Source organism: Numida meleagris, chromosome 5 (assembly GCF_002078875.1).
Source record: "Numida meleagris isolate 19003 breed g44 Domestic line chromosome 5, NumMel1.0, whole genome shotgun sequence".
Taxonomy (NCBI): Eukaryota; Metazoa; Chordata; class Aves; order Galliformes; family Numididae; genus Numida; species Numida meleagris.
The window spans coordinates 36,512,850-36,538,970 of NC_034413.1; the positions used below are offsets into that span (position 1 = coordinate 36,512,850).

Sequence of the window (26,121 nt, forward strand, 5' to 3'; positions counted from 1 at the left end):
CAATGGGCTGCAGGCGCGGCGGCCGTTGAGCGCGTGACGGGTCGTTGGCGGGCGGGCTCTGCTGTGAGGGCTGGCGCTGCGGCCCTGGCAGCGGAATTTATAGCTTTTACACTAGAATGTAGTAGGTAATAACGAGAAAGTGTCCTCTTGTACACTACAAAGTACTTCGAAGTGGGCTTATTTTTGTGAAGGTGAGGGCCCCGACAGCCTGCAGGAGGAGTTGTGTGGATCGCTTCTGAGAAGGACTGGTTTGTGCCATGGAGTTGCAGAAGGACGACGATGTTAAAAGCAAACAGCAGTGCTTCATGCACACCGCCCTGCTCTTTCCTTATCCCAAGAAAGCCCAGCCAAGCATCAGCAGCCTTGCAGCAGGACAATTAACGCGGTCAGAGGAAAGCTTGCCTTACTTGAATACATCTTTAGATGCAGATATTGATATGTATAATATGAGAATGAGAACTTGCAGTGCAGAGGTAGACGAAAACAAGAAAGAAGCTGATATGCTGAGGAGGGCATGTGATGGTGATACCCATTCTGCCTGTGGGGTGTGTGATGGTTGGAGTCACATCTATGTAGGTGAAGATTCACAGCTGGAATACATCAGTGCGAATGAAGAAGGCTTTGATGATGGGAATTGCTCAAGCGAGCTTTCTGAGCAAAGGGAAGCTATGGGAATCAAAACCCTAAAGCAAGTAGATCCAGTTCACGACATTCCAGGTGGCAGAGCTGCAAAGGAACAAAATTTTGCTGACATGAAAGATTGCTCTGAGTGTTGTGCAGGTGTGGAAGCAGCTATGCCAGAGCTTCCCCAGCTGTTTCAGGATGCTCTGCTGGTTGGCAGCAGCATAGCTTGTGATCGTAAGGAGGAGCAGGCCGCATCTCTCTGTGGTTTTGCTGGAAATGTACTTGACAGTCATGCATACAGGAGTAGAGAAAGGGATTATCCAAATCTGCTTGCATGTGACCATTCGGAGGTGAAAGTTGCTTCATTATCTGATGGCACACACTCAGTGCAAGTAGCTACAAGCAAAGTGCCCAAACAGAACGAGGGATGTGTTCACAGCAACTTAGTGGAGCAAGGAAGTCCTTTACTGTCACCAACGGAAAGGGCCCTAGCAACAGGCACGCAGTTCTGCAAGAGTGCAGGGGACTCTGATTTTTACAGTTGTGAGGAACCGCTCCTGTGCATGTGCGGTGCCAGCTGCACTTACTGTTCTGCAAAGGCAGGTGAGAACCAGCGTCCATTCCCTGCAGTTTTCTCTGGCAAGGATCTCTGTTCTGGGGAGGAAGCTGCAGGGAAATCTTCCAGTGCAAATACCACTGCCTCTCTCAGCTTGGAGTGTTGTGAAAGCTTAGTAAATGCGACTGGTAATTCTAAAGTTAACCAAGCTGTTGATGCAAGTTCTGATTTTAGAGTTTGCTTTACAACCAGCAGAAGTACCAGTGCTCGAGTTCTTCTCTCATCCAGGGCAACTAATACAGAGATATCAACGATGAATGAATTCAGACGTGTGTGTTGGTGTGGGGAAACTTGTGCCAGTGTTGCTTGCAGTGCAAACTGGCTGTCTGGAGCTGGTGTTGCACAGGAAATGGGGTCACGGATTGCTGACGTGCACCAAGATGACAGTGCTGCAGCAGCTGAAAGAAGTTCACAAGTTAAGGTAACTTTAAAAAGAATAATTTTGATGTGTCAAGCTTTGTTAGCCTAACATTGCTCAGAACTTGTCTATACAAATGTTAATCTCTAACTTCTTTGTAATGATCTTTATTTAGGAACAGCAGGAATCCAAAACTGAGTCGTGTAGCAGCGATTTAAAGATTAACGCTGACAGGTGGGTCATGGATTGTTCTCGGTTTAGAGTTCTAGATGCCGGGTAAGGTTTTTGTGTGTGAGATTGAAAGGCTCTGTTCATTGCAGGGGAGTTGGACTGGATGGACTTCCAACTCTAAGGACTCTATGATCTTGCAAATAGGAGGAACTGATGGCATTATCTTTTTCCTTAAATCATATCAGAAGTAGCTTCTGTAAAGCTGCTTGTTTCAAAAGAAAACATAATAAACCTGTAATATTGACTCAAATGCTTCAAGATCTTATTGATCATTATTTTGAAGGCCAGCACACCTTGACAAAGAAACTGTGAAGAATTCTGTGTCAACCTACTGTCAAAATCTCCTGCAGAGAGCTATTGAAGCAGAATTGCAGGTTCTAAATGCTCATTATCAGATGTGCTATCAACACTGCTTGAAGATTTACAAACTGGCTTTGGAGGAACGCGCGTGTTTTAGCAGGCATGTATTTTAACATCCTTCTGAGTGAAATGGGTAACTTGGTATTAGTTGCTGAATATTCGCCCTGTGGCAAACGTGGGATTCCTTCTCTGGATGCTTTACTCTGCTGCTGACTGGGGAGAGTTCAGTACCTCACTGCTCCATAGCTTAGGAAAGAGTTTAAGAAAGCACATAGCGGTGTTGTCGGAGAATGCTCACAGTGCATGTCAGGAGTATTCCTGCTGGATTTGGAGGAATTGATGCTCTTGCTGTATTCGTGAAGCAGTGAAGTTGATCTTTTTATTTTTCCTGTATGTGTTTTAACAGATACCATGCAAACATCTTTGCTGATGCTGAAGTGGGTTCATCTGTCTTGTTGGTTTTGGAAGAGCTGAATAAGAATTACAGCAGTATGAGAGCAAAAATAAAAATGGGCATGCCTCTGAATGCACTTCCACCACTAGCAGTGGAGATAAAGTTACTGCCAATTGCTTCTTCTTATGTCCCAAGCAAGGTATTTTTTTTTTTGAATTTTTTTTGTTTAATAATTTTTTTTCTAGAAAATTAAGACCCGTTTTCTCTTTTGACAGTTATTCAGAGAGGAACTTTACTATGGGTAAGTAGTCCTTGATTATGGTTTTAAAGCTCAAAATAAATGAGAGCAGAGCTTAAAAGATGTTAAACTTTGGATTTCTTTCTTTGGGGATGCGTCTTGTTGCTCCAGACTGCATAGTGCTTTAGGTGCAGTGGTTTCATTTTAAGGAAGTTCTGTTCTCGTATGGAAACTGTGCAGTGGTGATTAAATTAAAAGTTGTAGAGCTATATTTTGTATTAAGTTCTTGGATCTTTTGCAGTTCTGTTTCAGAAATGAGAAAAGCAGGTTTTGAAGCTTCAAATTTGCAAGAAATCAGAACTCCCATCAACACGGTAGGCAGGGGTTTTGTCCTTACTGAATTTCATAGGCATCTGTGCTATGGAGCAGTGTCTCTTTCCAGGTACGCTCTAATACAGTCGTGGTCTATAAGGCTCAAGCTGGGATTCTCTGCCAGTACCAGCATGAGCTGCTGAGTGACCGATTTGAATTGTCCTTTGAAAACAAAATAACATAGGGGCTCTTGGTGGTGGTCAGTAGGTTTGCTTTCTAAAATTTACCTGTTTAATTGATTAATATTCTGAAGCAAAGAAAAAATGTATTACCAAGTGCAAGTTGTATGATACAACTGGAACGTGCTTGTAGGAGAATGCACAGACCACGTGTTTAACTGGCGGCGAGCAGCCCAGTGACTTCGCTTCCTCCCAGATGGTTCAAGGACAGCATGGAGAGCAGGGTGTGCAGCGTGGTAAGCCCATTGCTTCTGCTGCAAACACACCATGATCTGTTAGTTAAGTTGTTGGAGGGGTGGGGTGGGGGAACGGTGTAAAATACATACTGGTAAGCATTCCATCACAGGGGACAGCAGAATATCTCCATGTATCAGCCATCTATTACACTTTGCATCCGGAAAAACATAATAAACCTTTGCTACTTGAATCAGAAGGGAATTCTGTTATGTGTTACCTCTTCATCATGTAGCAGCAAATAACATGAGTAGCTGGGATCCTCTTAAACACATAGCAGATTGATATTCATTCATCTGAACTTTGACACACTGAAATTTATTTGTACTGTCAAGGAGATGTGAAAAATAAAGAAAGGAGTGAATATGGGTTTGATGCTAAAGAGGACTTCGCAGTAACAGATTTTTCAGTAGTGGGAAAGCATCAAGAAAAAGAAGACACAGATGGTTTAAGAGGTGAGGTCATGTGTTTTAAGGTGACATACCTAATGATGACACCGATACTGTGTACTCTTTGTTCCTTTCTGCATCCTTCCCCCTTACCTCTTCTTGAGAATTACCTGGGGACGGTCCATGTTGTGGAACGAAGGGTCTCAGTGATGGGCATGATCAGAAATCCCAGAGTGGTGAAAGCAGAGAGCTTGCGTGCCTCACTGCGGGGGTTTACGGTACCCTATGCACACCCTGTAGCATGGGTACCTGCCAGTCAAAACCAGTTTTCTTACTGATGGTGGCTGGCAAGCTTGCTTCCTCTAGCAGTATTTGCTTTTCCGTTAGAAAACAATCTTTACTCCCTTTTCTTTCTTTAAGGGCTTTCTGTCTCCTTTTTCTCATTTTTACCGAGGTGTTAGCTTGAACTGAAAAGATAGTAACAGTCTGATTTCTTATGTTTGTTATCAGAAGCAAAGATAACAGAGGGTGCACAAGAGTGCTCATTTGTTCTTGTTGCTGGCTTAAGTTCTTCAGTGTCAGAGGTACGCCTGCTTCAGTTCACATAGCAGTGATGTCTTACTACTCGGGTGAGCTTTCATACTACATCCTTGTAAGCAAAACATGCTTGTGTTTTTGTAGGGTGATCTAAGGTCGCATTTCCAGAACTACCATCTGTCTGTCATTCTGCTCTGTGTGGATTCTGATAACCACAGGTACATTAATAAAGTTTTATTTGTTTGGGAATTTTTTCTGCCAAAGTAAATGAACCACGGAGTAGAGGATGTTCATTAAGTTATTTTGCTTCAGTAACGTAGATACAGATTAATTGGCAAAAACCTGTAAGCAGCTTGGAATTTTCTCTTGAGACACAGTTAAACTTCAAAAGATGAGAGTTATCGTGTGTTCGTATTTGTAGTACCAATGTTCTCATCAACGTTGTATTGTAATTGAAGATGTGCTTTACTGAGTTTCCCATTTCATGTCTTAGATGTGCACTTCTTGGCTTTAAAGACACCACTGCAGCAAAGTTAGCAGTGGAGGAAATGAACAAGACAAAAATTAAAGGAAAACCAGTAAGTGTGGAACTTGTCAGTAATGCACCAGAGAACAGGTCTTCGGCTTCCCGAACGCTTGGAAAGAAGCTCTGGCGTGAAGCTCTCTCTGTTGATAGCAGTGCAAGCAGTGAACAGAAGGAAACACTCCCACCAGCCTCTCATTCTGTGGGAGCTCCTGGCACCTCCTCTGCTTCTGAGAAGGTGCCTCTCCTGCCCAGGGCTTCTTTAAGAACTCCTTGCTTTACACGAGTGCCTTCAGAAGCAAAGTGCCCAAAATCCTCTGCTGAAGACTCCGTACGTTTTCTATTTGCAATTAATCAAAAGGTAATTAGTGATTACTTTGGCTCCTTTATGTGGCACATTGGAGCCTTACAACTTCCTGCTCTCTAACATGTTACATTTAATGCTTACTGGACAACGTTAGGGTATGGAAGCATGGTATGTGTCAGTCATAAATTGGTGGCGTTGCTGGAAAAGAGAGAACACCGTTTGTTGGCTCCCACATCAAGTTGTCATATTTCATCATAATCCCAAACCAGTAGCCCAGGCATTTGCATGAGATTTCTGTCTTGCTTTTCTTCTCTCTGAGTTTAATTTGGCACACTTAAGATGTGAAAGTCTTTTGATTTTTATACAGGAAAGAATTTGGGATACCAGAGGAAAAGCTATCCAGTTTTAAATGTAATTGTGAAGTAGTATTGTGTATATATAATTAACTCAGGCTGATCATTGGAGGATAAGGCAGAATTAGTAATGGCTGGTAAACTGTAGATACGCTATCTGTATTTCTCTCATTTCTTGTTTTTCTGTAACGCGAATACTTATTGGTGGTAAGGACACTCCAAATGACTTGTGCAATACATAGCCCATTCACTTCTTGCTGATTTTGATGCAATTTCAGGATAGGGGAGAAAATTCCCTGCCAAAAGCACCTGCTGCTCCTATCCCCACCAGCTCACTAGAAGTCTTTATGTCTCCTAACGCATTGAACTTGAGCAGTTTTTCCAAATTAATGAAGAAACTTAAAGACGTTCATCCAGAAGCGAGCAGGTGAGAGCATTTGGATTCCAGTTCTGCTGTGATTTGCAATGAATACGATAGCCACGATAGCTTGAGTGCTAAATAATTGCACCAAAAGTGATGTAAACACTTAATTCTGTTGCTCCTTTAGAGACAAAATTGTGGATGCTCTGCTGGAGGTGAGGAAGAACAATAATGGTATCCTCAGTGGCTTGTCCATCAATTCTATTATGGAAAGGGCCTCTGTAATCCTAAGGAAACCGACGCTTGTAGGGGTGAAAAGCAGTGTAAATAAGTGAGTATTGTAGCCTACAGAAATGCAGACACGTGAATTTGTCTAGCTGTGTAGCCTGACTGTGAGAAACTTCTTAGGAACCTCTGCCTGCATAAAAAATAAGCGACTGAATCACTGCAACAACGACTTCTAAAGATTAAGTGCTGTTGCAGAGCATGTGTGAAGAGATGAGCCTGCTAGCTCTGTGCGCTTTATCGGACTTGGCACACTGGGGTTTTTATTATGCAAATTTTAGTGATTAACTTAGTGGAGTACATTGTAAATGTTCTGGGCGAAGGTGACATCTAACGGCCAGTTCCTGTGTAGCATTTCACACAGGAATTCCAGTACGGGCTCCGTTTTGGTTTAAAACTTGGTGATTTTTTTCTGTTGTGTGATATTTAATTCTGGTGTAGGTATCAAACAGAGTAAGTTTGCACATTGTCTAGTTTTTGCATGTTAAAGCACATGGTTCCTTTCTTCTGTTGGCTTGCCTGGAAATCTTGCTTTGTTTTTTCCCTTTGGCAGACTTAGCCCAGAGTTGGACATCTCAATGTTTATGCATCTTGTGTATTTGTTAATTGTGGAGGAGTCGCTTCATTAGAAATGAAAGAGAAGGAAGTTAGGTCTGTGCTGAAAGCACAACTAAAATAGTTACGCTTTTAGAGCACTGTAAGGAAACACATGGAGCCTGTTCACTTCTAAGTGATGATTTGATAACTTCACTTTGAATTAACTCAGGTGATTCAAAAAATTACCTCTGGATGTGATTTGTTACACAAGACTATTTTATTTTATCATAACAACGTTGTGCAGCTCTCAGAGCTAGGAAACCTCGCTCTTCTGTGCACAAATTTCTGCCCTCCATAGCAAAAGCAGTACAGCCTCTAGTGGTGCTCTGGGTGCTGACATTGCTGATTTGCTTTTATTTCACCTCACATGTGTACAGGCAAAACTTAACCTGCTTTTCCTTTTTTTTTTCTTTTTATGTAGATGATTTTATGAAGAACTGAACACTTTACATGGAAGATTTTTGCAGTCCAGCTTGCTCCGGGATTGTTCTGTATTTCTTGTTTGATTTCAGTAGAGCTTTGTGAAAACTCACTTAGCATCGCTGTATGGTTTGCAGTTTTGTTTGATAGAACAGCTGAAGGTCTTTGGGTGCTGGTTTTCTGTATAGGCACATGCTAAGTAGTTCTCCCCAGTTTTGTCGTTCTCTGTAGTGGAGGCATTCGGTGCCTTTCTCTGAGGTTGAAGGGTCCCATTTCAGCACAGCGAGACTTCTCTCGTACCAGCAGGACTTTTCTATGCTGAAGTACGCTTAGTGAAGTGCTGAAGTGCTGGCGATGCGGTTACGTAAGCCCTGTGCTGCAGTGACTGTTCCGAGCAGAGCCGTATCCCTGGAGAGCTGGGCCTCTAAGCCTTCCTTTTGGGTCCTAGAGCACTGTACGGGGAAAGCCTCTCCCACTCCGACTCTCCCTGAGGTCTGGTTCGTGTTAATACGGGAGCATCCAGCCTTTTGTTTGCGTCTGGAGCCGCAACCAGGGTTTTAAATCTTCTGGCAGTGGAAGGAGAGGGAGCTTCAGTGGTGTCTGCCGCGGAGCTGAGGGAAACTAGCGCTGATTGTCGCTGGCAGGCGTGTGCTGTGATACCGCGCCCGCATCGCTGTCCATCTCTGTCCATTGGTTGTACTTTGCCTTAGCTCCTGGCTGCCCTTGCTGCTGAGAGCAGCCTTGCCGTGAATAAAGGTTGAGATGCCTTCTTCACAGAGTTGTGCCGCTGTTTTGCTGTTTCCAAATCTCACCCGTTTTGTCTCCCCTCAACAGAACCGTGGCGGCAAACGCTTCCAAAGCCGCAGCGTTGTTCTGCCGGGCGCTGCTGTTGGTTTATCCTGAAGCTGCAGCTCAGGCCTCCGCTTTGGTTTCCTCCGTCTCTGCACGCGGATGAGCGCAGTGGCGGGCTTTGCCCTACCACATTGTTAACAGCACACGCTGCCCTCTGTGCTCCCCGACTCTGCAATTAGGTGGGCATTGATGCTTTACAGAGGGAGGCGCGCTGCTGCGGTTGCGATGGGAAAGCAGGGATGTCTGTAACGCAGAGCGCTCCCGATTCCCGAGAAGCCGCGGTTGGGCTGCAGGTGGAGCTGTGCGAACTCGCTTGATTACTGTTAACACGAAACAAGCACGAAAGACGGGCACGATCGCGCGGCGGCTTCGGGCGAGGCGGCAGCCGGGCCCCTCGCTGATGGCCATGGCCCTGCTGCCGCGCCGCTTCCTCTGCTTCGTGCTGGGTAAGTGCTGTGGGATGCGCCGGTGTCCAGCGGGGAGCGGGGGCTTTGAGAGAGGCTCCTGGACGTGGGCTGTGTGGGCTCTGCCCGCGCTTTGCCGTCCGGAGGGGGAGCGGGAAGGAGCGGTCGTTCCCAAGTGCTGAGAAACAATCCAAGTTGGCTCCGCGTGTGCTGGCAGTGATGCTGTCCGACACGGTCCTCCGTGCGCGGTGAGGTGCACTGAAGTGCGCTCATGCCAGAAGACATCCCCTGCCATTCTCTTCAAATACAGAAATTAATGACGGGGAGACTGCCCTAGGAGGGGTTCTTCCGTTTTCCCGTTTCTGAACCAGACGCGAGGAGAGGACGCAGCCAGAAGCGCTCATTCTGGCAAACACTTCTGAGCTGGGGATGGATTTGCAGGTGGGAGGCTGCTGGTCAGTTTGGGAACTCCTGCATTACCCAGCTGCTTTCACAAGGCACAAGGTCTCCTTGGTGTTGGTAGGGTTTCGTGCGCAACAGGTAGAGGATTGGCTTATACCCTAAGTATACCCAGTGAAAAATCTTAGGATTGTGCTTTGGTACTTCGTGTAAGAAGTGTGTTTAAGATTGCTTAAAAAAGAAACCGCACAGTGCCGTGCTGCTGCTCTTGCATGAAACTGAAGTGCTCTTTGAGGAAACGTAGATTTGTTTTTCCTCATTTGCTCTCCAGTGCAGGTTTTCTCCTGGTAACCCCGCTGAATAATGCATGGAGCTGTGCTGCGTAGTGGGCTTATCCCAGCACTGTAATTAACTATTTACTTATTCCATTGCTGCAGCTTGTTCAGGGGGATCAGACGGCAGTGCCATCAGGCAAAGTGTGCTCTGCTAGGTGGGAGTGTGCAGCCAGTCCCACTGCCAGTACACGGCAGTTCCTGCTGCTGTTGGATTTCTGTCTGCGGTCCCTTTTCCGTCTCCTTGGTCACAAATGTAAGCCTGCTTCTGGGACGTGGCCCCACGGGGAGCTTGGGGCAGGAATGGTGGGATTCCTGCTGGTTTCCCCTTCCAGGGCCGGGGTTCCTCCAGCATACCTATGTGATCATCATCATCATTCCCATCTACGCAGAGCCCTAAACCCAGAGCAAAACCCACCTCTCCCCATCTTTGTTGTTCTATAACTGGTGAAATGTCCAGAGGGAAGGAAATCATGGCCAGGAGGCTTTCCCGGGTCGGCTGCAGAAGCTCTGCTTGTTCTTTTGCTGCACCTTCCACCACGTGGTTTGGGTTCAGTGACTCTGGAAATAAGAGAGCGGGAGCTGGTGGTACTCCAGGCTGCTCTTCTCCAGTTCCAGTGCTCGCAGCAGGACGCCTGCCTCCGTGTAAGCCACTTAGCTGTGATAGATGGCAGCTAATCCTGGCGCTGAGTTGGGGATGCATTGCTTTCGCTGTGTCCTCCTTTTGCACGTTTTTTTTTTTTTTTTTTTTTTTTAAGTAGGTTCTGCACTATTTAGGAAAAAAAAAAAAAAGATTAAAAACAAAGCCTGTTTGTTCCTTGTTGCTCTGTGGCCCTGTACAGATGTGGCTGTGCTGGGGGTGACCAGTGAGATGGTGGAGTGGTGAATGTTGAGGTTGCTGATGCTTCTGATGAAGCAGGCCTGGGTTTTCTTTTTTAAAAAGGAAAGATAAAACAAGCTCCACTAATAGACGTGCCAGCAGCTTGCTATACGAGTACTGAGGCAAATGCAGAGAGCTCAGCTCTCTCAGAGTGCAGGGGCTTTGCTGAGCCATGGCTGCCGTGCCAGCCTTGCTCCTCACGGTGCCGAGCTGTGGTCTCATGGCGCAACGCAATGTAGAAGTGCTGAGGGAGGCTGGCTGGCTGTGTTTTGGTGTTACGAAAGGAATACAGACTGCTTCAGATGCCTGGATGGCATCCAAAATAAAACTGGGGGAGCCAGCTTAAGGCTAAGACCACTTTGTTGCATCTCTGTCAAGTTGGTCACTTCTGTGTAAGTCAGTGCAGCTGCTTCTGCCGGCTGGAAGCACCTTTCCTGCCCCTTCACCATCTCCCTGCCACCCTCACCTGCTGAGCCTTCCTCCTAGCAAAAAAAAAAAAAAAACTATGTCAGTGCTCTAAGCAACTTTGCAGCCGGCTGCAGTCTCCATATGAAGCCAGGGGATTGACTAAAGTAACCCTGGCCCTGTTCGCTACGCCAGAGCACCAGCTGTATCCCAAGGTACCTGCTGCCATTAAAGGTAAAACAGCTGTGTCAGGTTGAGGCTGCTTGTTGGCAGGAGCAGACCGTCCAGTGGGCCGTGCAGCCTGATGTCAGGGTTTGTGGAGTTACTTGTGGGCTGAGTTGCACGTGGAGCTTCGTTATCGCTGGTGCAGATGGACGAAGCAGGATTGAGGGCTCAGGAGCCAGCTCAAGGCTGTCAAGATGAAGCTGCCCAGAAAACCTCATCATTTCTGATAAACCCAAGCAAACTGGCAGGGTTAATGCAGCATTTGGCTGCGTTAGGTCCTGGGACAGAGGAGACTTGAGGCTTCCTATACACAGGGAGAGATGTTGGCCTCTGTCTGCAGAAAGGTGATGGTGAGCCTGGGTTCAAACCTGCTTCGTGCTCTGCTGGGTCGTGGTGCCGTCAGCGCTGGTGTGGCCGCTTCTTTTTAGGTAACGCTTGGTGGGAAGGCGTCCGCGCCTTGTGTGGGTGAGAAGTGCATTATTCAGCTGGAAGGGAAAAATAACCCGCATCAAGAAACCTGTCTTAAACAGTGAAATAAATTGTTCCCTAGCTGGGAAAATGCATGTTGAAAGTATTTAGGCAAGCCATAGTTCTTTGCAGCCTGGGATGAATGCACCAACAGGACACTGGAGCTATTTGTTTTATTTTGCTCTAATGGATTCTTATATTTATTTATTTTGTTCTTTGTAGGCTGTGTGCTCAACCGAGTAAAAAAAAACATTTTTTTTATCTTGAAGGTAGTTCAATAAGGCAGCCTCTAGTCATGCACAGCAGAACGCAGCTAGCTTAACGCAGACGAATGCTTTGGGGAGCCAAGCAACGCGATGTTGTCCCCATACTGACCTCTGGCATTTGGGCCCGTGGTGCCGACCCTTCTCCCGACACATACCAAGCACCGTGGGCACTGCTGCCACAGGTTGCCCTTTCCTGCAGCATCCTTCTTCTGGACCCACATGGCATCACTCAGCTGCACCTTGGTGGCTCCTGTGTTTTTGGCATCCTCTGCTTCCGTTTTAGAAATAACCCCAAAGCCCGGCTCCAGCGGCAGAGTGAGTGTGCAGGCCCCGCTGCCCTCCCCCTTGCAACCCCACGGTCTCTTGGAGTATTGGGTAACAAAAACCCGTGCTTCTCTCCAATAATTTAACCAGGGCAGATAATTTTGAAAAAGCCCACGCTATTCATTAAGGATGTAATTATAGCTAACTGCTCATGCCAGGTTTTGGTGTGTAGTCAGCCAGCAGTTGGTGTGCAGCGTGCCTGGCTTCTGATTCATAGTCCCGTCCCTCCCCTTTTCATCTGGTCTTTATTTATGTGCTAAAAATTAGTATTTTTTTGGAAAGGAAATATTTGCTGCTCTGTCCTGCCCGGAGTCAAGTCCAGAGACATCCAAGATAAGTCTGCTTCCTGGAAACGTGCTCGATGGCCACCAGCACCTGACAAGAACATCGTGTCTCTCCTGCTGCTCCACGTAGGGAACTGAAGCCAGGGGAGGAACTGGAGCAGCCCGGGGACGCCTGCTGCCATTCATTTATTAGCTAACAGCATCTAGCAGCAGTGCTAACGGGCAAAAAGTCAGTCCTGTTTTAATTTTAATCCAATACTCTGCATCCTACCGCGGCTGTTGTGTGCAAACCTGAATCATCCCTTGCGTGGGGAGAGATTGGCTGTAGGTACAGGAAACCGCTGTATGAGATGCTCCATGAGATACTGAACATGCAGCTCTGCACCAGAGCTACCCGAGTGTGGCAGACCTTCAGAGTTCCTTCTGAGGAGGGGGAAGGCAGTGTGTGGGGCCTTATTTATGCCACAAAGGAGATGGTATAGATTGCTGGCAGCAGGAATGGGAGGTGCTGCCTGCAGCTCAGGATAGCAATTGTGAAACAATAACCCAGAGTTATTTAGAAGCAAGCCCTGAGGCGTGTCTCTGCAGCAAGCTTTGGTGCCACCACAAGCTGGTGCCGTGGGTGGTTTGGGCGCGCCAGGCAGACCGCAGCCCATCCGCTTGCACATGGACACGGCTGGAAGCTGTGGGCTTAGCCGTAGTGCTGGGAGCGCTCGCTGCTGCTGCAGTGTTGTGCAGGTGAGGTCTGAGCCACAAAGCTCATTCTCGATGCAGCAGAGAAAACCTGCAGACAACAAGGGGAAAGCAGAGTGATTTCAGCCTGGGCTTGTTCAGAAAGCAAATGATTTCACATAGGGTTTTGCAGCGTTTGGGTGAAAATACTGGGATTTTAGTCCTTGGAGTCCAGAGCTTTGCTGTCTTGTAGAACACAGACTGGTCACTGCCAGCCCTGCTGCAATTGTCGCTTTGCAGTGGTCTGCAGCCTTTGGGAGTTTAATGAGACCTCTAAGCTTTTAGCCGAATGTCCAGCTGTTTTCTGCTCGCTGCTGTGCAGCCGAGTGCTCTCCACCAAAAACACCTGCCAGGCCAACTGGAGCTGGGATGATTGCTAACGCATCCGTTGGCGATGTGTGCTCCACATGCGTTTCTCCATTCTATATCCAACACGATCAAGGGGTGTCAGGCTCAGGGGCACTCATTTAATGACATTTCCTTAATGGGAGAACAAACCAAGGGACCTGGACTGCTCCTGATACACCTTGCCACTTCTTTCCCAGCTGGTCACAGCCATGCTCAGCCCATCCATGCCTTTGAGTTGCTTTGATTGGCAAGTACTTAAAGTTTCCTGGGGTTGTGTTTTCACTTGGTTTGATTTCTTTGTGCCTTTAGCTTTTATTTTCTCATACTGGAGTTCATTTTTTGCTGAATGCGAGATAGCTGTAGCTTGCAGCTGCTCAGGTATGGCTCATGGTTGCTTCTCGTCTCTCCACCCAACGTGGAGCTGCCAGTTAGGGTGTTTTCCTCTAGGAAGTGGCCATGGTGTCTGTGCTGCAGGAACAGATGTCAGGAAATGCTCAGGCTTCTCTAATAATAGTTGTTGCGCTGGTACAAGTGGATGACCTGTCTCCAGTCTCATCTGTGCTAATTGGCTGCGGGTAGCCTGGCTGAGCTCAGTTAAATTCTGCTTCTCCTCATGTTGTATCGCTCTTGAATTTCTTAAAGCGGCTTTCTCTTCCCCAGCTCCTCTGTTTTGCGTGCCTCACTCGCTTCTGCCTGGCTCCGCTTCCTGCTTTGCTTCCAGTTCCCCTTGGCCCCTCTCCTGGTTGCTTTTCAGTCCACGCGTCTCCAAGCCCTGCTTTCTCCCCATGCACCCCATGCTCAGCATCACTCCCATGGACAACTTTGGCTGTCATAGCCCCGTCGCTCCCAAGGCCGACATTTCTGCAGCTAAACTCTGCGCTGATTATTTCTTTTGTTAAGAAATTAAATAAAAAATACCCCCCCTCCCCTCCAGCTTTTGCACCAAGCTATTCACATGTAGCAAAAAATAGAGTCGGTATGCGATGCTTGCCCGCAATGTGCTCCAGTAGCTGCAAAGGCACTGGCAGGCACTTTGGGACCAAGAGCAAGGTATTATTTATAGCTGGCTGCAGTAAATCATTCCTACTAAGGTTTTTCTTTCAGGCTGAGCCCTGTGTAACATTGCTGCTGTTGCTTTTCATAGAAAAATTGCACAAATTCATCTAATAACACGATCCGGCTTGGAGCCCAGTTGCACTGCTCACAGTCATTCCCTGCCGCCCTTTCTCCAGTGCAGTCGTCTTGCCCCAAATTCCACTGCTGGAGCCCACAGAAAGCATCTTTCTCCTCTGATCCCAAACCCCCTATGGCAGAGACTCATAGACCGGTGGTGACACAAATCTTGGTGCTGGTGCTCACAATGCATGCAGAGGTGGATGTCTGTTTGGAAGCACAGCACCTTCCAGGTATCCTTCACGCAGAGACCCGTCTGTGCTGTTGGTTTCTAACAAAAACACTGTGAATTTCAAGTCCACGCGCTCAGCAGAGGATAAGGCTGTGTCCTTTCTTATTCATGCCTTACCTGGGAGGACACGCTGTAAAGAATTGATTCAGGTATCAGGTGTTCAGACGAGTAACTGAAGATGACGCTGCGGGGTCAGAGGGACTGGGGATAGGGGAAAATAACGAAAAGCACGCCAAGTTTTTTTGAGGCTGTCTAAGAGTAGGGCTGCTTTTACATGCCGTGGTGCTCTGTCAGATGGGTTTAGCTCCAAGCACCGTCTCAGGCAGGGTGGGGCCAGGGCCCAGTTATGGGTGCCATTCCCTGCCTGGTGCCATGGGGAGCATTGGGAGGTGGTGACCCGCAGCCTGACCCCGTGGCCCGCTCTGTCTTTCAGCCCATCACTTCATCGTGGCGACGGCGTGCCATGAGGCAGAGTACAGCCGGCAGATCCGCGAGCGCTGCCTCCGGCCCTTCAAGCTCAGTATGGAGGGCATCGGGCAGCAGCTGTGGTGCGACTGGGACGAGACCATGGGGTAAGTGTGGGTCTTCCTCTCCAAAACACCTCATGAGCTAAAAAGGGAGTGGGGCCGGGGCAGGCGAGCCTGGGGGCGGTACCACATCAGGGACCTCCTGCACCCGTGTCTGATTTGGGGATGGATAGAGATCAACAATGGGTGTTCTTCCACAGCGGACCAAATGTGCCATTTCACTCTGCTTTTTTTTTGTTGTGCGGTGCTGTGACAGAGCCCTGGCACAAGTACCCAGAAAGGCTGTGGGGTCTCCTCCTTCGAGATCTCCAAGTGCAGCAGGACGTGGTGTTGGGGGACCCTGCTCTGGGTATCTCTGCTAGAGCAGGGTTGGGCCAAAGGGACCCAGAGTGTCCACGCTCTGCCCCAGTGTAGTGAGACCCTCAGCACTTAATTAAAGCCTCAGGCTGTCCTGCAGGCTTGCCCTTCACAACCAGAAGTCGTGTGTTGATTTTTCCTGGCATCTCGGAGGAGAGGTTGGCGTGCAGGCTGTAGGGCATGGCAGCCTTCTGCTGCTGAGCCTCCTGCTCGTAATCAGTGTCAGGGAATTAGCGGTGATCCATGGCAGATGAGAAGTGGAGACCTGGGTGCTCTCACCAGAGCTCACTTTCCATGTTGCGCTGCTCATCCAACATCGTGCCGTGGTCTTTCTCTTGGAAGACAGAACAGCGTACAAAAGCGAGCTCCTGCAACACAGCTGGGGATTGAGGGCAGTTGGAAATGGAAAGCAGATGCTGCCACATGCCATGAGCACATTGCACAAAAATACACTTTTCTGATTACTTTCCTGCTTGTTCCCCTTCTTCTGTGCCAAATTGAAATCTGCCTATCTGTGTGTGTATGTGTACATAAACAAATATGTAAACGACAGCTTGGGTTTTCCTTCCTCTTTATCAACGATAAAATGGAGGAGAGAAAGAGTGGGAAGACTGCGTGGGAGACGTTCTGCTTCTGGGAAACCTCATCTTCCCCAGAATCTGGCTCTCCTTCCTGAAAAAGGCAATGGGTTTGCAAGACCAGCGTTAGCCCTAATTCTGTGTTTTTCTATAGGGAAATTTAGCACAGTGTGCACTGGACATCTCTTCGTTTTTGTGATGTCTGGGGCTGCTGCCACTGCCTGGTCCTGAAGCTGCTGAGGAAGGGGCACCTCAGGAGGTGCACCCACTGGTTCAGTGCCACCTGCGAGCTGCATGAGGGGCACTCCATCTCCTCCAGATATTCAGTGAAGCCAGGGCACAGGAAGTAGAGTTGTATTAGGGAGCTGCTTCTTTATCTCTGACATCCTGATTTTCTTCTGAATAGCTTCTGCTAAACTTGTTATCCTTGAAGCACGTGGAGGAAATGCTGATAAACTCGTGGTGTTTAATTTGATTGCAAGAGTTCATTTGCTCCGTGGGAACACATGCCTCGGGTTATTTAGGAGATGACGTTCTAGGCCTAGAGCCTCATTGTTTTTTCTCTGTATCTTCCCCAAAGCCAAGCAATTTTGATGCTTGAAACCCTTCTGGAATGGAGAGCTGAAGGAGAAATTTTTGAAGGTTTTGCCTATAACAGGACTGGTGTCATCTGGCATTGGGTTCTGAGCTCTGATTTCTTGTACGTGGCATTTAGAGGTGAAATAGCCATGAGATGTGTCAATTAAAGCTCAGTTGAGAATTACTGCTCTTACTAGCAAAGTTTTTTGGGGGTCTTTCTGTCCATCTCTGCATTTTCCCCAAGCAGCTGACCTCTAGTCAGCATTTGCAGAGGCTTGGCCCATAAGGCCTGTGAGCAGGTTTGTCAAACAGCAGCCAGCTCTGATGGCTTTCTCTGTCATGCTTTTTTGAGGAAAGCTGAATTTTTTTTTTTTTTTTTTGACAATTCAAGTCGTCATCATAGAAACATAGCATCATTTAGGTTGGAAAAGACCTGCAAGATGACCAAGTCCAACCACCAAGCTGCTGAGCCCCACCACCAAGCCAAGTCTATCAGTGCCACATCCACACATCTCAAACACCTCCAGCAGTGTTGGCTGCAGAGCTGCCCTGCGCAGCCCCCTCCCCCAGCCTGAGCACCCTCTTCACGAAGAAACGCAGCTGGGGAAGCTGTGTGAGCTGCCATGTACTTCGGGAACACTGATTTTAAGAAAAGAGTTGCATGAATGCTGTCTCGTGGGAAGGGAGGAGGAGGAACCACCCCAGCGCCAGCATGGCACCGCAGCTGCAGCTGTCAGTCAGCTCTGGCTGCAGAGGGGCCGCCAGGCTGACACCCTGCTAAGAATACACCCCTGGCATTTCTAGTTATCGCTGGCTTCCCACGTGTCTTTGGGATGTGCTGTCTTGAACAGCAACCTTGCAGGGAAGACACTGTTTTTTTTCGCTTACATTTAGAAAGTAAAAGGAGAATTTTGTGAGTTTTTTGCCTTTTTTTTTTCCCTTCCCCCTTCCTTTAAAAAGTGGGCTCACACCTGATGAGAAAAGGAGAAACCTTCTATTTCTATGCCTGGCTACCCAGTCTCCAATATCTATATGCATATACAGGCACCCCTGTAACGGAAAGCACGATCTCTATGATAGAAAGTATATTTTCTGACATACAACTATATTTCTATTTTGGACTATTATGTCCTATTTTCATTATTATATTTTCCCTTCATTACTATCTGGGTGCACAGTAATACTCCTACCATCACAAACCTTTCTGTTGGTATCCATACCAGCCCACCTGAGGCAGTGGGGGTTTTTTTAACCCATTTCAGTGGGGTCTGTGGGATACACGGGGGATGGGAGGCTGGTGAGGACCCAAGTGACCCACCGGTGCCAGCCCGGTGCCCTGTCTGTCTTGCAGCACCTACGGGGAGCTGACGAACTGCACGGTGGCGGTGGCCGAGAACCTCACTTGCTACTGGCCCAACCGGTTGGTGGATGAGTTCTTCGTCGCCGTCCACAGCCACTACTTCAGGAACTGCTCCCCGTCCGGCCGGGCGCTGCGCGACCCCCCCAACAGCATCCTCTGCCCCTTCATCCTGGTGCCCATCCTCATCACCCTGCTGATGACCGCACTGGTTGTGTGGCGGAGCAAACGCAGCGAGGGCATCGTCTAGGGACAGTTTTTAGGGGAGAGCCTGGCCAAGGAGCATCCCAGGGGTGCTAAGCCCCAGTGGTGCTGCTGCATCTCCCACTGGCCCCCTCCCAGGTGGTGGCTTCCTATTAAATCAATCGTTAACAACCTGGGGATGCTGGTGGCAGTGAGGATACTGCTCGCTGGGTACAGAGAGAGTGCTGCAGCTCTGCTCAGCCCTTCCCTGCTTCCCTCCCAGCACCCCACAGAATCCACTGGGGGGAAAAAAGGAAGAATTGGAAAAATTTGGGGAAAAAAAACCTAGGCAGGGGTTGGTGTCCTGCCTGTGGTGCCAGCATAGCACCAGGACGTGCCATAAAAAGGACAGCGGGCCAGGGCGCAGCCTGGGTGATGAGACCTTCACTTTTCATCTTTTTATCCTTTTTTTGTTGTTTTACCCTCTGTAACAGTGGGAAAAGCACCTCGTCCCCCTGCCCTTCCATGGACAGGCTATGACTAGAGGTGGAGAGATGGGTGATGGTCACTGCTTCGCACCAGAGGTGAGAGCGGTGGTGGCACTGATGGCCTGGGAGGTGCCCCAGGGCCAATGAACAACGGGAATTGGGTGCTTTTCCTAATTAAATAAATACATGCAGAAGTAAAGCAGGTGGCAGTCTTTGGTGCATCCCCTCTACGAAGCCGGGCTCTGGGTGGGCTGAGGGTCCCGAACCCTTCCTGCTGCCCTGCTGGGTGTTCTTATGGGTCTCCTTTGAGGTCCCGGGGTAGGACTTCACCTTCAAACCAAGCCCAGGGGAGGGAGGAAGGGATGGGGTGGATCTTCAGCTGTGATGTGGAGGCTAGGGCAGAAACACAGAGCTGGGGGATTACACTCAGCCCATGGAAGGAGGATTTCAGTGAGGAGGCTGCTGGAGTGGGGCACGTGCCGAGTGTGGGCCGAGAGCAGCCCCAAAGCATTCCCACCGTCCTGCTGGCCCCCACCACCTCTTGGCGGTGTTTCATCCCTGGCACAAGTGAAAACTGAAAATGCTTTCCCACCTGCTTGAGTGTGCTTTCCTCCCTACTCTCCCTGACATTACCGCTTCCACAGTACAAATCTGCCATTATCGTCTCCTGCTTCAAGGACCGTGCTGCTCCACATTTCATTCCAAATAGACACAATGGCTGCATTCTCTAAAGATAAGGCTCTCCCGCCACGTGCCATCCACACATCTCATTTCCTCGCTTTTCTGGGCCTCTGATAACACGTGCAGGAGGGAAGTGTAACAAGCAAGGCTGCTGCAACCCGCTGCAGCTACCCCGTGCCCGCTAAGGAGCGGGGGGCTTGGAGACCAGGCAGTGCCCCTTTTGTGGAGGACCCAGAGATCCCACAGTGTCCAATCCCCCCTCACTGCCCCCACAGCTGAAGGCAAAGGCAGATTTCTTAACCACCAAAGAAAAATCTCCCTTTTGTTATGTTTTTCACGGAAATATATATATATAACATATATAGAATTTTACTAATAGTACACAAGTACTTAAGTTACAGATGAGCCTTGTTTTTCTTTAAACTACTTCACACACACAAAAAAAAAAATACCGCGGCCCAAACGGGAACTGAAAATAGCAATGTAAAAATTCCAGACTTGTGACAAAAAGGGACTTACATTAAACACCATGGGCATTTCGGCGCCGGAGCTCAGGGGCTGTGTTCTGGAGAGCGCTCCGCCTGACGCCACTGGCTCTTGGACAAAGCTGCTACGGTTCCTGCTCATCAAAAGCAACAGGATTGTGATTTGGTTCACAGGAGACCATTTTATTGCCAACTTGAAGTGTTCCAAACCCACACCACCTGCTTGCTTTTGTCTTTTTTTTTTTTCCCCAAACGAGGAGAGAGTTTAAAAAAAAAAAAAAAAGTGTAATTACAACTCCAATAGTGATTTCTTTTAACTTCTCAAGCATTTCTCATCAACAGGATATACAGTACAGTTCAGAAGAGTAAACATTTTAAAAGTAAGCAAACAACTTTTTTTTTTTTTTTCAACCAACAAACACAATTTCTTGCTGTATTTATGCTGAACTCTCCTTTTAACATGGACAAGTTATGAAGTTAGTTTTCTTCTTCGGTACAACATGGACACGGGACTGGTACAGTCCGGGCTGGTTTTCTTCTGGTTGGTGTTGTTGAAGTTAAAGACAGCTTTGCAGCACGGAAGCTGTGGTCCTGCCGGCCATCACCCTTCATCATCTCGCGTAGCGCTTAATGTAATCTTCAACTTTATTCCTGAAGTCCTCCTGGGGAAAAGCAGAGCCAGAATTACCGCTGGAAATGAACACCCACCACTGATGGCTCCTCTCAACAGGCACAAAGCCATGCTACAACTCCCACCACACAATAAGTGTGCAAAGGAACTAATGGTAGGGATGTAATGCCTTCCTTGTTTTAAACAAGATTCTGTGCATCAGCCAACTCCAATCCTTTGACAGCAGATATGAAAGCTGTGTATCACGCTGGAGTGTTTTTGAAGGAACTGCTTACAAACAACACGTCTCTGAGCCACTCCCCGGTCTCGGGCTGTCTCCGGCAAGCTAAATCTCCAGGTACCTTGAGTCTGCTGAAATATCACACCACCAAAAATAAGTGACATCTTGAACTTGTGTTCAGCTCAGATAAGTTGTGGGCTGCCTTGCCCACAACTGGAACAATTACTCATAATGGCAAACCATGGTGGAAACCTCATTTGCAGTCATGGTGGGCGCCCTGAGTATTACAGGCTGATCCCTCGCAGCAGCAAAACGAGCATTCAGACTCTCCTTAGGCAATGACAGTAACAGAGCATGTCAGTCACAGCACTGCACCTGATACACAAAGACTTGGACTCACTGTGTTAGTGAGGCATGGTGCTCCTTTACAGAATAACCTGAGTTGGAAGGGATCCATAAGGATCATTGGGTCGAACCCCTGACTCCACACAGCAGTGCAAATAGGCAATACCATCCATCTTTTAGGACAACAACCCAAATAAAGATCCTTCCTAACTTTTTATTTTCTGGTTTTGCAACCATCTAGGGTTGCTGACACTCCTGGTTACAGCCCCGATTTGCTGGGAGTTGAATGAGTTAACAGAGGGCTCCGTGGTATGTCACTGCCTGCTGCCCTGTATCCCTGGGCCACTAAAACAAGCCAGGAACATGGCCAAGAAATACCACTGGACATGCAACAGAGCCAGCTGCATCTTTAATGTAACTACAGTACCTACAAGTGGCTCAGGAGCAAGTCCCACGTTTTTAAATGGACAGCCAGGCTCTCTGAACTCAACTCACAGGAGCTGGAACTTGGCAGAGGAGTGCTCCAGGACTCTATGCCCTCACTTACATGTTGTCACCAGATGAAGGAACTGACAGCACTGGTGGGTGTGTGTTACGGCTGTCCTTGCTGTGTGTGAAGGAGGTTCTCATTATGGAGCTGTAATATTCCATCTTCACATGCCATATGGCTCAACAGTTCCTGATTAACAGTGTGCACTCTCCTATGTGCACATCTGTTTGTGTGCAGCACTGAATAATCAGAAGCAAAGAATTAGTCAGAGCAGTCTATATTCTGCATGACAAAGAGGTGCACAGGCTCCTGCAGGAATGCTAAGGGAGAGGTGGAGCGGAGCTGGTGCAGGCTGCAGCAGGCACCCGCTCTCTGCCCCCTGCTTTAACCCTACAAAGGCTGATTCTAATCCCTGCATCCCATGGTCTGGATGCTGAGAGGGAGAAGAGTGGGAGACGTGCTGCTGCCAGGGACCCAGCTGCCGGGCTGCTCCTGCCTTGTCCCTCCTGGGACAGCTGCTCCCCATGTCAGAGGGGCTGTCAGGCCACAGGCTGCTGTAAGGGGAGAGGGCTGATTGCTGCTGTGACATTTCACTACAGTACCACAGATGCTACAGTGCCTGACACTTCATCAGAAGCAACTCAGCCAGCCATTACGCCTTGAAAGGCCATCAGGGAGTGCTGGAAATACTTTTTAAAGCTTTTCAAAGGGGAAATCTAATTTTAATTTGCCTTTCATCAACCTCAAGGCGCAGCATTTCCTTCATGAGCTTCAAGATAGCAGACAGACAGAGTAAGAGGCTGCCAGTGCTGCCCGTGGGCTTCCCAGAGGGATGGGGGTGGTGGGGAGAAGCAAAGGTGCGCTTTGCGCCTGAAAGCAGTACTTGCAGCCCTGTCTTGCTTGGGTTGGAAGGCCAGCAGAAGACAGCAACATCTCAGGGATGAGCAAGACCTGGTGGACACCCACAATATGGCAATGTCTGGTTCTGAAGGCGCTCAGCTCTCAGTCCCATGCTTGAAGCAAAAACACATTTTGGAGGAGACCTAAAGCAGCTTTGCCCCAAGCTGCAGGGAGTTCAGAGTGGTACACGAGCACGACGGGTCCGTGGGGAAGTACATGCTGCATGAGTAACGGTGGCCAAATCCCTGCTTCATCTGCTGAGAATCATACTGGGACGTCGATCAACTGAAGGGAAATTCAGAATTAATCAGCAGATGTGGAGTGCAATATGTAAGCCACAACATACTTCACAATATCACTGTGCTGCAAGCCGGGTTACAGCACAGCCTGAAGTTCAACACTTTTCCCATCGAACTTCTGTTTACAGACAAAAAGCTTAGCGCTTTCTGAAGAAGTTGTGGTCTCAGAAATGATTTTTTTTTTTTAAAATATGGACCCACATAATAAATCAAAATAGTAATTAAAACCTCCACTACTTTAAGAGAACATTATTTTAGTCCAAAGTTTATCGGCAGGGTTAAATCTCACATGGTTGCTGTTACGACCCTCTTTATGGTTTCACTGAAAGGCGTGTTGGTGGAATACCGGGCTCTACCACTCACCAGTAAGCAAACCACAATCCGCTCATGTTGCTCAGCCCCACTCAGTGCTTTGGGAGGAGGACACAATAATTGGGTAGGTTCGCCGATTATCCCCATGGAACATATTTAGAGCGACCTTTCTTTTCCATCTTGTAGGAAAAAATGAGTCTTCACACCCACCAGCCCCCACACTCCCACTCCCATTTAGAAAGGAGCAGAATGAAACACAAAGATCTCTAGTATGAGGCCTTTTTCCAATCCATATCCCTACCTCGCTGTGATTTCCTTGGTGCTGTTTTATTGAGAGCTCAGCTTCGACACCATTTTAAGAATTTTTTTGAGCCCTGTAATTATATTTCAGTTACACGAAGGAGGACTTGGAGAGAAGGGAGGGTGAAAAACAGCACAGGTGTCCCCCCCAGACTGTCACATCAAGCAGGTGCAGTCCCCGCAGCCATCAGTCTTTGGACATTTTCCCCCCAAACTGCTGTACTCACAGACAGGTCACAGAACTGATCTGAGAGGTGGCAGTGACGTGCCTGCTGGACTGCATGCTCAGGGAGCAGGCCAATGTGTACTGCACAGAGTGAAGCACTTCGAGGTGCTCAGCAGAGAGAAAAGGGCCACGGATTAGGAGGTGTGAAAGCTGCTGAGGTGGTCAGGGGCCTACAACTCAGTCCTGTAGAGGAAGGTCCAAGCTCAAGAAGAGCCTCACCACTGCTCCCACCTCCCAAAGAGGAGTGGAGACTCCTGGGAGTCCTCCAGTCCTACAGATGCAGTGCCAAGTGACCCAGGCTTTGCTCTGACTGTGACTGATCTGCTTAGCAACGCTTCCACTTTAGCCAGGTTGCTGAGGACAAGAACAACCACCTGGGTCTGCTTTTAGTCATTTCCACGTGGCCTCAGGCAAACCTACGCTTCCAACGGCAAGCACGGAGCTGCTCTGCTCCTGGGAGCCTTGCTGATACAGCTGTTGAAAATGTCTGAAGGAAACAGCCCTGAAAAACAATCACCTCAATCATCCCAATTACACAGATGCTACAAACACACTTCCACCTGTGAGGATGCCACTCATTCCCAAGAGAGGATATGTCTTCAGGATCTGAGATCTTAATAGCTAAATTACCATAGCAGAGGAAATCGGAGTCATCTGGGTCTGGGAAGAGAGTTTTTGCAAGTCATCCTCTCCCCAAGTCATGCCCCGGTCACACAGCGAGGCACAGGGAGGGGGAACTCAGCACAGACTTCTCCCAAAACCACACATTTGTCTACAGAACGCAAAACAGAAGTTTCCCTTCTAAGCCACCTTTCTGCCTCAAGCACGTAAATCAAAAGGTTTCAAACATCTGCATTCCTTTTGCGTTTCTGCCATTACCACAGCCAGTCAAACCATTGGCAAAAGCGTCATCGGCTTCGGGGAGGTAAAAAGAGGCTCCATCCGTAATCAAAGTGTTATGAAAGGTGGATAATTGTTTCTATAAATACGATAGGAATTAGAAGAGGAACTTTTTCCCTATTCACTTCTGTTAGCACAATTAGCAGTTGTGTCGTTGCTCGTTGTCACACACTGCTTAATGCACTTTATGCTCAGCAGGGGAAGGCTTCAAGGCTGTCATATGGAGGCAGCACAAAATGGGGAAGAAATCCAAGGAAAACACAGCAGTACAATTCTCTAAATGCACAAATGCTGAGGAAAAACAAAATGCGTATCTTTTGTGGCTGCTGCAATTTCAGCGAGCACAGCAACCATCAAACAGGGAGGTTGGCTGCACTAAGGAAGTGAAGGATTTACTGTAGTAAACACGGAGATAAATAAATGCAATGACTCACAGGGTGCACGCTTTTGCAAAGATGGGTTTGGACTGGGATGGTTCTGCTGTTCCTACTAAGACAGCTCATCTGCAATCAACGCAATAAAAAACAAACAACAAAAATTAAGCAGCTTCCAAAAAAACCACTTCAATACCTCAGGAAGACTTTGTGGGTGCGTCTAATTAGAGCAATTCTTCAGTGTTTCATAACCCCTCTTAGAAAACGTTGGGAAAGAGATATTTGGCTCGGTATCCAGGAATAAATGTAAGTTTCTTTTTTTACCTGAAGGAGGTTAAAAAGCCCTCATACTTCCCTCACGTCGCAGTTTTGTACGGTTCTTGAAGAAAATGTTCAGAACCAGCTTCTTCCTATTTGCAAGAGAAACTTCAGGATGTCCAGGGCTGGTGCGGAGCTATCAGTTTAAACACGGGAATGAGGTTAAGTGGAAAACCTTATACCCAACAATGGACAAAGGCAGATCCCAGTCCAAGAGAAGCTCAAACACGAGGATGTAAAACAGCACAGCAAGGACGAGGCTGCACTAATCTAAGCAACGCACTGACTCAAATATTCTGCAATGCAAACAACATTAAAATGAAGGCCTGACAATGCCAGCTTGAAGCAAACATAATGAGAGCGAGATGTGGGCATGCCTCCCCTTGTTAGCTGCAACAATACCCTGTCTTGACGAGCACAAGCGGCCTTTCTGTTGCCTGCCCTTCCTTCAGCTAAGAGCCAATTGCATCAAGCGAGCTGTTGACAAAGTCCAGCACCGCACAAGCTGAAGATAAAAACATACTAATTTGTGTCCTAAATTCTTAGATGCAAAAATCAAAAGGCTGGAGAGTTCCTGGAGGCACGGATCTGTTCTGGTCACTCTGAGTCTCTCTGGAAGAGCATCAGAATAAAATGTACGTGGAACTGGTCGAGGGATGGAGGCCGCCTAGCACAAGCACTGGGCCTAGCACAAGGAATTACACAAACACTGAAGCGCAACGCATCAGTATTACAACTGCTGGGACCACCAGCTGAGATTCCAGGTAAAATAGAGAGGCACGAAGACAACAAAATAAAGCTAAAGAAGGGGTAAAGGTAGTAAAAAGGTCAAGTTATAGTCTACTGCTGTCCATACACATTTTTTGGCA

General features: G+C 47.9%; 3 protein-coding genes across 9 annotated transcripts in view; 2 read left to right on the forward strand and 1 right to left on the reverse strand.

Annotated features, from left to right (window-relative positions):
* Positions 7 to 8,156, forward strand: RBM44 (RNA binding motif protein 44). Of its 5 annotated transcripts, XM_021399788.1 has the most exons (15): positions 1,113 to 1,227; positions 1,469 to 1,661; positions 1,774 to 1,832; positions 2,113 to 2,289; positions 2,596 to 2,782; positions 2,859 to 2,884; positions 3,123 to 3,195; positions 3,506 to 3,608; positions 3,942 to 4,061; positions 4,506 to 4,579; positions 4,677 to 4,750; positions 5,026 to 5,416; positions 5,994 to 6,142; positions 6,264 to 6,407; positions 7,380 to 8,152. In XM_021399788.1, exons 2-15 carry the CDS (start codon positions 1,494 to 1,496, stop codon positions 7,381 to 7,383), a joined length of 1,749 nt encoding a protein of 582 aa, XP_021255463.1. In that variant the 5' UTR covers positions 1,113 to 1,227; positions 1,469 to 1,493; the 3' UTR covers positions 7,384 to 8,152. The 5 variants fall into 5 exon arrangements, with proteins under 5 accessions (XP_021255460.1, XP_021255461.1, XP_021255458.1 ...); XM_021399785.1 differs by having other exon boundaries at positions 7 to 1,661; positions 3,945 to 4,061; positions 7,380 to 8,156; XM_021399783.1 differs by having other exon boundaries at positions 8 to 1,661.
* RAMP1 (receptor activity modifying protein 1) lies at positions 8,296 to 19,951 on the forward strand. 2 transcript variants are annotated; one of them, XM_021399792.1, is made up of 3 exons: positions 8,296 to 8,676; positions 15,136 to 15,274; positions 18,095 to 19,951. In XM_021399792.1, exons 1-3 carry the CDS (start codon positions 8,631 to 8,633, stop codon positions 18,348 to 18,350), a joined length of 441 nt encoding a protein of 146 aa, XP_021255467.1. In that variant the 5' UTR covers positions 8,296 to 8,630; the 3' UTR covers positions 18,351 to 19,951. The 2 variants fall into 2 exon arrangements, with proteins under 2 accessions (XP_021255467.1, XP_021255466.1); XM_021399791.1 differs by lacking the exon at positions 8,296 to 8,676 and adding an exon at positions 8,694 to 14,703.
* The window catches only part of UBE2F (ubiquitin conjugating enzyme E2 F (putative)), a 71,761-nt gene continuing 65,744 nt past the window's right edge, over positions 20,105 to 26,121 (reverse strand). For both annotated transcript variants that reach the window (XM_021399790.1, XM_021399789.1), the window contains one exon: positions 20,105 to 20,599. In XM_021399790.1, coding sequence (XP_021255465.1) covers positions 20,549 to 20,599 — 51 coding nt within the window. In that variant the 3' untranslated portion in view covers positions 20,105 to 20,548. The remainder of the gene's footprint in view (positions 20,600 to 26,121) is intronic.

What these genes read in the sequence shown, in the direction of transcription:
- RAMP1 (XM_021399791.1), top strand. Translation starts at nt 14,604, where the DNA reads ATGGCAGAGACTCATAGACCGGTGGTGACACAAATCTTGGTGCTGGTG. An exon ending in GGAAGCACAGCACCTTCCAG is followed by an intron (nt 14,704 to 15,135) that starts GTATCCTTCACG and finishes TCTGTCTTTCAG; the next exon opens with CCCATCACTTCATCGTGGCG. An exon ending in GACTGGGACGAGACCATGGG is followed by an intron (nt 15,275 to 18,094) that starts GTAAGTGTGGGT and finishes TCTGTCTTGCAG; the next exon opens with CACCTACGGGGAGCTGACGA.
- RBM44 (XM_021399783.1), top strand. Translation starts at nt 258, where the DNA reads ATGGAGTTGCAGAAGGACGACGATGTTAAAAGCAAACAGCAGTGCTTC. An exon ending in TTAAAGATTAACGCTGACAG is followed by an intron (nt 1,833 to 2,112) that starts GTGGGTCATGGA and finishes ATTATTTTGAAG; the next exon opens with GCCAGCACACCTTGACAAAG. An exon ending in CTTCTTATGTCCCAAGCAAG is followed by an intron (nt 2,783 to 2,858) that starts GTATTTTTTTTT and finishes CTCTTTTGACAG; the next exon opens with TTATTCAGAGAGGAACTTTA.